Source organism: Magnolia sinica, chromosome 4 (genome assembly GCF_029962835.1).
Source record: "Magnolia sinica isolate HGM2019 chromosome 4, MsV1, whole genome shotgun sequence".
NCBI lineage: Eukaryota > Viridiplantae > Streptophyta > Magnoliopsida > Magnoliales > Magnoliaceae > Magnolia > Magnolia sinica.
In genome coordinates, this window is record NC_080576.1 from 23,265,032 (window position 1) to 23,274,419 (window position 9,388).

General features: G+C 41.0%; 1 protein-coding gene across 5 annotated transcripts in view; it reads right to left on the bottom strand.

The window, feature by feature from the left end:
* Positions 1-6,269, bottom strand: part of LOC131242783 (putative methyltransferase At1g22800, mitochondrial) — a 33,244-nt gene extending 26,975 nt beyond the window's left edge. Inside the window, exons 1-2 of one of the 5 annotated variants that reach the window (XM_058241661.1) lie at positions 5,876-6,265; positions 5,678-5,758 (exon numbers count right to left, since the gene is read on the bottom strand). In XM_058241661.1, the coding sequence (XP_058097644.1) occupies positions 5,678-5,758; positions 5,876-6,025 (231 nt within the window). In that variant the 5' untranslated portion in view covers positions 6,026-6,265. Of the gene's footprint in view, positions 1-5,677; positions 5,759-5,875 lie in introns of all 5 variants that reach the window. The other 4 variants (XM_058241659.1, XM_058241660.1, XM_058241658.1 and 1 more) reach the window with 4 other exon arrangements.
* Between the last annotated feature and the right edge of the window lie 3,119 nt (positions 6,270-9,388).

The window sequence follows — 9,388 nt, forward strand, 5'->3', positions numbered from 1 at the left end:
CTTCTATGACTAACTCTTCTTTATTGTTAACAAACTTCTTTGACCAACTCTTTTTTATTGGACACCTCAACACCTAACATCCTAATAGTGAACGCGTTACATACCCTCCCCCTTAAAGAAACCTTGTCCTCAAGGTTTGAATATGGGAATCTCTCCTTGAGCTTGCAGTAACTTTCCCGGGTTACATCCTTCTATGACTAACTCTTCTTTATTGTTAACAAACTTTTTTGACCAACTCTTTTTTATTGGACACCTCAGCACCTAACATCCTAATAATGCACGCATTACATACTCTCCCCCTTCAAGAAACCTTGTCCTCAAGGTTTGAATATGGGAATCTCTCCTTGAGCTTGCAGTAGCTTTCCCAGGTTACATCAGCATCTTCACACTCTTGCCACTTTACAAGAACCTCCGTTATTGCCTTATTTCCTCATCGAACCATACGTCTACCTAGAATTCTTTCGAGTTAGAATTAAAGCACACCGTGATCTAAAATGGGGGGCAACTGACTTTGAATCGGAATACCTTCTCCCACTTTCTTATTTAAGCATGACACATGAAAGACAAGATGAATGTGTGACTCAACTGCAAGACAAAGCTTATAAGCAACCAGGCCAATTCATTCAATGACTTGATAAGGCAAAAAAAAAAAAATCGAAGACAGCTTTTGAGCTCTTCTCATGGCCACTTATTTTTTATGATACAGTTGTAGCCCTAGGTAGACCCAATCACCAACTAAAAATTCGGGTTCAATTCGGTGAAGGTCAGTCATTCTCTTCATTCTCTCTTGGGCGCCCAATAAATGCTCCTTTAAGATTTTCATGATCTGATCTCTTCCTTTAAGTTCATCTTTCAGAACTTGAACTTACGTTGTGCCAACCACGTAAGTCATGAGGCACAAAAGTGGAACACCATAAGCAATCTTGTAGGGGGTTAATGGAACACCATAAACAATCTTGTAGGGGGTTATCTTGGTAGATGAATGAGTATTTGTATTATACCACCATTTCGCTAAGGATACCCACTTAGCCCATTCCTTCAATTTGGACCCTGTAAAATACCTCAAGTAATTTTCTAAACATTGTTTAATGATCTCATATTAGAGATGGTCGGCCAAGTTTTATATATATATATATATATATATATTATTTGTCATATGCATTGGCATTGCACACGCACACATGCACTCTACCGGGCTTCGTATGGAAGATCATGGGCATTTGCTCATGTTTTTCAGGTAATCTTAGAGCGCAGTAGTTGGCGATGTTGGAGCATGCTTCTTTGCTTTTACGCTTTTATGATACCATGTATTTTCTTTTATCAACATTGTATCTAACCGTTGTTTAGTGGAGATGTATGTTGCTTGTGGAGTTCTTTTGATATGCTCAATTACGAAGGAGTTTCCCCTGAAATCCTCCTCGTGGAACACCGCCTTTGGGACTTGTTGTATGGGCGCTAAGGGCCGAAAATCGAGGTTCTACGGAAGTTGTCGACACTAGATTCGGGACATGTTGTATGGGCACCGGGAACTAGATTTGAGCTTGACATATGAGGTGGGTACCTCTTGGATGGTTGGCTTGCTCTAGTGGACCTTCTCAACTGAGGTTCAACTGATGGTTCTTAAGGGGGCTTCTCCCCTATTCTTCTTGCTTAACATCACCTATGCGGACAACATCACCAGCTATCACTTCTTGACCCTGCGCACTCCCTCATATCATCATGCACCATGGGAGGAGAAACTAAATTCCCGAGAATTATTACGGTGCGATTACATGTCTCGGGAACGATTTTAGTGCGATTACAAGTCCCAGGAACAATTACGGTGCGATTACAAGTCTCAGGAACGATTTCAATGCGATTACAGGTCCCAAGAACAATTATGGTGCAATTAATGGTCTCAGGAATGATTTCGGTGCGATTACCAGTCCCGTGAACGATCACGTTGCCATTACAGGTCCCGGGAACAATTACCATGCAATTACAGGTCTCGAAAATGATTTTGGTGCGATTACAGGTCCCGAGAATGATTTCGGTGCGATTACTGGTCCCAAGAACAATTGCAATGTGATTACAGGTCCCAATAATGATTTTGGTACGATTACAGGACCCGAGAACGATTACGGTGTGATTACTGATCCCGGAAACGATTACAGTGCAAATATGAGGACGATAAAGTGGTTGATGCACTTTCACGGCGAGCCAAAGATGGGGCTTTGATGGTATTACTAGACCAATGTCGTCTTCGGTCGATGAGATCCAAGCCCATAACAAGAATGACCTAGAAATGAAATTTATCATGGACCGCTTCATTAAGGGAGAACTTGACCTAACACGATACACTTCTCATGATGGTCTCTTGTTTTACAATGGACGATTCTATTTGAGCCCAAATTCTCCTATTCAATCTAAGGTGCTTCAACATATGCATGAGGGCCTGACGGGTGGCCATGTCGGGTATCAAAAGACGTTACAACGAGTTAAGGAAAATTTCTTTTGGAATGGAATGTGGTCTTATGTGCGCCAATATATCAGGAGCGTGATGTGTGCCAGCGCAACAAATCTGAGAATATCTCACCCGCTGGGCTATTACAACCATTACCAAGACTAGCTCGAATATGGACAAAAATCCCAGGGGATTTCATAGATGGTCTATCACTTTCTCAAGGTAAGGATTGTATCATGGTAGTAGTTGATAGGTTGTCCAAGTATGAACATTTCATCCCTCTTTCCCATCCATACACTGCCACTACTATTGCTCGACTCTTCATTGACAATGCCTTTAAGCTTCACGGTATGCCGACATCTATTGTCAGTGATAGAAACCCTTTCTTTCTAAGCCTTTTTTGGAAGGAATTTTTTTTCCTTTTTAAATTACAAGGTACAAAATTAAACCACGGCTCAGCCTAGCATCCCCAATCTCAGATCATCAACCGATGCCTAGAAATTTACTTGAGATGTTTTACAGGGTCCAAATTGAGGGAATGCGCTAAGTAGGTATCCTTAGTCGAATGGTGGTATAATACAAATACACATTCATCTACCAAGATGACCCCCTACAAGATTGTTTATGGCGTTCTACCTCCGCGCCTCATGACTTATGTGGCCGGCAATACGTGAGCTCAGGTTCTGAAAGATGAACTTAAAGGAAAAGATCATATCATGAAAATTTGAAAAGAACATTTGTTGGACACCGAAGAGAGAATAAAGAGAATGGCCGAACTGAATGTGAATTTTCGGTTGGTGATTGGGTCTACCTAGGGCTACAACCATATCATCAACAATCAATAGCAATGAGAAGAGCTCAAAAGATGTCCCTGAAATTTTTTTGGCCTTATCAAGTCATTGAACGAATTGGTCTAGTTGCTTAGGAGCTTCATCTTCCAGCTGAGTCGTGCGTCCATCTTGTTTTTCATGTGTCATGCTTAAACAAGAAAGTGAAAGTATTCCGATTCAAAGTCAGTTGCCCCCTATTTCAGACTACGATATACTTTAACCCCAACCCAACCGAATTCCGGCTAGACATATGGTTCGATGAGGAAACAAAGCAAAAACAAAGATTCTTGTAAAGTGGCAAGGGTGTCAAGATGCATATGCAAGTTGGAAAAGCTACTACATGCATGTGATCTTACTCATCCTAACATACTTCTTTGACTGACCCTTTTTTATTGGACACCTCAACACCTAACATCCTAATAGTGCACACGTTACATACCCACCTTAAGGGGAAGGTATGTAATGTGTGCACTATTATGATGTTAGGTGCTAAGGTGATAAAGAAGAGTCAGTCAAAGAAGTTTGTTAACAATAAAGAAGAGTTAGTCAAAGAAGTTTGTTAACAATGAAGAAGAGTCGGTCAAAGAAGTCTATTGGGATGAGTAAGAATAAGAGTGGTTGAACTTGTTTAACTGATAATGAGAGATTGTAGTTAAAGTCCATTAGAATAGGTTGTTGGGCTGGCTCTTTTCCTTCTATGTACTTGGGTCTTCCCTTGTGCATTGGGAAGCTAGCTAAACATTTGTGGGACAGGGTGATTGAAAGGATAGAAGACAAATTATCCAAGTGGAAAGGCAAAAATCTTTCACTAGGTGGGTGTCTAACTATTATCAAAACTGTCTTTGCGAACATGTCATTGTACTTTGTCTCTTTTTAGGTGCCCTCGAGTAGTCTGCACAAATTAGACAAGCTAAGGAGGGATTTTTTGTGGGAAGGGAGTGCAAAGGGTCCTAAGTTTCATCTGGTTAAATGGTAGGAGGTTTGCAAACCAGTCTTCAGGTCCTTGACTCTGTGAATTTGGCTTTGTTGGGCAAATGGCTTTCGCGGTTTAGTATGGAGCAAGATGGTTTCTAGTGTAGGATCATTGCCTCTAAGTATGGAGTTCAAGAGGGAGGGTGGGAAACTAAGTTATCCTCAATGTATAGAGTTTTCCATGTTTGGAAGGCGGTAATGAACATCAGGGAGGATTTCTTTCATGGTAGTATCTCCTTTGTAGTTGGAGACGGGTCCAAAATCAAGTTTTGGGAAGATGTGTAGTGCAAGGAGTCTCCTTTGCATCAAGACTTCCCGAATTTAGAAAGAGTGGCTTTGGGGGTGGGTGTTCAGGTGATGGATTGCTGCTTCTGAGTGGGATCCCAGGTTTGCTAGAGCCCAATATGTATAAGGAACTTGTAAGATGTTGAGACAGATGAGATTATTGGCCTTCTTGGTAGGTTGCAGTCGATTCACCTATCTTTTGAGGAAGATTATTAGGTTTGGAAGGTGCACCCATCGGGCAAGTTCTCGGTTATCTCTTTCTACAAGCTGCTTTGCTCCGCTCAGAATCCCCCATCTATGGAAGGCTATGCTTATCGCTTTTGGCATTATGGAATTCCATCAAAAGTTGATGCCTTTACATGGTTATCCCGAACAACCTTACGGAAGGAAAAAGGTGTTAATGATAGACAACCTTAAGAAGAGAGCAATGGTTATCCTGAACATGTATTGTTTGTGTTCCAGTGATGAGGAAACAGTTGACCGTCTCTTCATTTTTTGCCCTTTCACCTGTAGGGTGTGGGATCTTGTGCTAACCGATTCAGAAACACAATGGGTGATGTCGGGCTCAGTCCATGATCTCCTCTAGGCTTGGCATGGAGCATATAGTGGAAAGTACGGGAGAGAGAGATGGTTAATGGTCATGCCGGCCGTGTGGTGCACCTCATGGTATGAAAGGAACAAAAGGCTATTCTGGAATGCTTCGAGATCTCTTGAGGTGGTTGCCGACCAAGTTTTCTTGTCTATTTCGAAATGGTCCGCTTTTTGCCTCAACCGTTGATGGCTGGGATTGTGCTGTGCGGGTCTTCTTTCTTTTTCCTTTTTCCCTCTTTGTATTCTTTTCTTGCAGTGCTTTTGGCCCGTAGGTCTTTAATAAAATTTCCCATTAATCTTTAAAAAAATAAAAAATAAAAAAAATAAAGGTTGTTGGAAGTCTCTATGTGTTGTTATCCTTGAAGAAAAAACAGAAAAAAAGTCTGTCTCGTATTTTCCAAGGAGGTTAACCGCCTCGAAATGGTAATTTTTCAGTGTTTTCTTTGAAGAAAATTATCTGCACGTTACAGCCCAGGGCGGCCAAATAAGAAACTAATTTCTACTCTCCTTGGAATGTACCAAGCTACAAACAGATCGAAATAACAAAAAATCATACCTCCAAGCGATCTAACAGGTTTTCGGCGACGGAATCGATGAAAGTGTCCTTGGAGGGCATCAGCCATGCGGCTCGGTCCCGCTGCAAAGGAGCGAGAGTAGCATTGTAAAAAACATGTACGTATAAATCTGTATACGCGTAGATATACGGAGGGGAGAGAGAGAGAGAGAGAGAGAGAGAGAGAGAGAGAGAGAATACTTGTTTTCGTTTGAGATGTCGGTCGAAGACCTTGAGGCGGGAGTTGTCGCCGTCCGTACAGAAGGTATGGGAGAAGATGAGAGAAGGTTCTAGACGCTTCCCTGACAGCAACAGCACTCTTCCTCTTCCGAAAACCGACAATCCTCGCATCACTTGGGAATTGAAGTTTCTTCTTCTTCTTCTTCTTCTTCTTGCTGCAGATCGCCCGTGCCTGTGGCCTTTCGCTCTCGACGAAGCTCTGGTAGAGAGAGATGCTACAGCGATTCGCGCGGGGTTGAATCGCGGGCCACTGTCAACGGATCGGGGTCTCGTAGTATCCGTGTCAGGGAAAACCGGGTCCGCATCTGATTGGGTCAGCGAACTAAGGAGTCATTCGATCACATATGTGCCACTATAACACATGTAAGGTGTGTAAATGAGCCTTTCACCCTGATTTCAAACTCTTTGATCCATAGCAAAGAGCAATGCAAGTCTAAGGGAGGAAAATGTTTTCTTTTTCCGTGGCCCGCCAAATTTTGGATTAAAGTGGCAGTTGGGCCCTAAGGATTCCACGGGCTGTTGCATCACATGAAATTCAAATTTGAAGTTCATACCATGTATGATGAGTTCTCAAAAAGTTTACACGTGTTCCAAGTGAACTATTTGCATCTGAGTCGGATTATAGTCTTAACAGGGACCCAGTTTTTTAACTGATCCGTAATTTTTAACTGGGTCCATGATAAGACTATAATCTGACTTATCTCAATGGTCTAAGGGATGGGACTTGGACTCATTAAAATTAAGTTGGGTCCATCGCGTACTCTACAAGTTTAGGTGCCAATTGACAAGCCAGTAATACACCGACGATATGGTGCACTCGAGTAACAAAAAACTTCGTGGGGCCTACGAACGATATCCATGCGACATCCCATCCATCCCCCAGTTGTGCCTGTTCATGTTGTTGTGTGAGCCCAAAGGTCAAACAAACACCTTAAATCCAAAACCCAGGTAGGAACGTTAACCATAAGGATGCCGAGGCTGTGGCCCTTCATTGCAAGCTTCTTGGCCCACTGTGATGTTTATGTGCCATCCAACATGTCCATGAGATGATGATTCCCAATTATTAGGGGAAGCCTAGTCTGATACTTATGTTGGCTGTGGAAAGATTCCAATAGTAATGCATTGTGCTGTGGCCTACTTGAATCTTAGATCTGCTGTTTTTTGCTTAACAAAAAATGGATGGTGGATATGAAATAGTACACCATGTTGAGTTTTTGTTGCACAAGGGGCCTACAAATTGTATGAAATTTGGGTCCTTCTGTTCCTTTTCTTGCAGGTCGCACCTGTGATTTGATGACCAAAATACCATGGTCAACCCTATTGATTATGGGGACCCATGAGATCTATCAAATTGAGAAATCTCAGCCCTCTGATGTGTTGATCTGCAAATAAACAGGTTGAGAGAGTGGTTAGAAACATGTCGGTGTATGTAACGCGACTTGCCGCGAATGGTGCAGTGGACCAGCCTGTTCACATCAATGATTGGCCTTGCCATCGGCACAGCAGTAGTCGCAAAGCTGTGTTAGTTTTGCTGATTGAAATCATACCGGGGTGAGATTTTTTTTCATCCTTGAGGCCACCACGGTCATTTTCAATGGGTTCGATAGTCGAAACCCATTGAAAATGTGCCACATTCAACCCTTAAAATCTCTACATGTGCTACTTTTTCAAGTTGTACATACATATGTGCAGGTATGCTACGCTACATGGTGAGAGAGTTCATATAAACTACATGTCCTAATAAATATTTTCAAGCACTCCTTGTTTGTGCTTTTGGACTCTACATGTGAGTAATGCTAGTTTTTAAAGTGAAACATGCATTACATATGTCAAATAATCTTTATTCCAAGTACTGGGCGACAGTAACAATATGATTTTAACATGCAGGACCAGAGCATGCATAAATTACATGCATATGCTGAAGACTGACGTTGCTACCAAACGAGCCTTTGTGTTTGTTCTTCACAACAAAGCTCGCAGTCAAGGATAAAAATCAAATTGGCATGTCAAAGCGACCACCATCAAGTTGTTTAGGGCCCACACATGTGGATAGAGTGGCATCATTTAAATGGTATGTATTGTTGGTTTTTGATAATTGTTTTAAAAAAACTAGAAGTAAGGAGGGAAAAAAAACCACTTTTTTTATTAGAAAAGTTCCATTGGAATTTGTTTGTGGGAATAGTCTCATATTATACAGAGAATGAGACTTTTTTTGCTCTATATATAAATGCACGTGGATAGCTTTTGTTGAACTAGAATATGCTAAACACCACACGGCCGCCTGCCCACCGCGTGTGCCGGGCTCAAGCTTATCTGCATCCATTTTTTTCTCTATTGACCTATTCCTTTTGTTTCAAGAATCCCGTTAGTGTAATGGTGTTGTGACCGTTTATACAGCAACTTTTTTGTAATGTTGACAACCAAATTGCCAAGTGCCTGCCATGTAGGCATATTGGTTTTAATATAAATACATCTTATTAAAGAAAAAACCTAATTAGTCTTCAAACATAGAAAAAACCTTACCAAACTCTAGTTGCTGTCTCTCTCAGACTCTCTTTAATCCTTTATTAACAAGTTTTTTCCTTTATTATTTTCTGATATTCTGAGAATCGACCACTTAGTAGTAGAGTTAGCTACCATTGCCAATCGTCTGTTATATCCTAAACGCATTCGTTGTAGGAGATATGGGTAGCTCATTTGGACTAAAGAAACAGGCATGAATTGTCTTCAGATTATAACTCATGTGCACTGAAATAACACATTTGCCAAATAAGTATTAGCTTAGATGATACTTGAAATTGGATGCGAAATTCTTATGACCATGGATCATACCACATGAAATAATGGGATGTAGAAGTTTTGGATCAAGCTACTATTTGTGTTTTTATCTTCTTTTTTTTTTTTTTTTGGGAATAATTCTGAGAAGGGTTTCGATGACATATAAACATCATGATGAGCTCCAAACGTTCAACTCAGTATTTCCATTCTCACAATTTCCTTCCATGTGGCTTGATTGAGTTTTGGATTTGTTTATTTTTGGGTTGTTATCTTAAGGAGCTGTTTAATTTTTCAAATAGCTTCTAAATACATTGTAAATAAGTAATAATTACTCACCTAAGTAATTACCTCACCACCCCACCCTTCTCAATGTCGAGGTTGACATATGCTTTTCTAGCATTAAAATGGAGGACACTTGTAAAATAAATGTGGGGCCCAATGTGATGTATGTGGCTTATCCACACCGTCCTTATGCTATGCAGACTAATTTTATGGCATGAGCCCAAAAATGAGGTAGATCCAAAGCTCAAGTGGACTACACCATAGGAAACTATGAGAATTGAAAGCCTATAATTACAATCTTCTTGAGCCCTACAAAAGGTTTGGATCAACATGATATTCCTCTTTTCCTCTTATCCATGTCTCTATGAACTTATGAACAGGTTAGATGACAAATAAATATGGGCCCAATAAAGG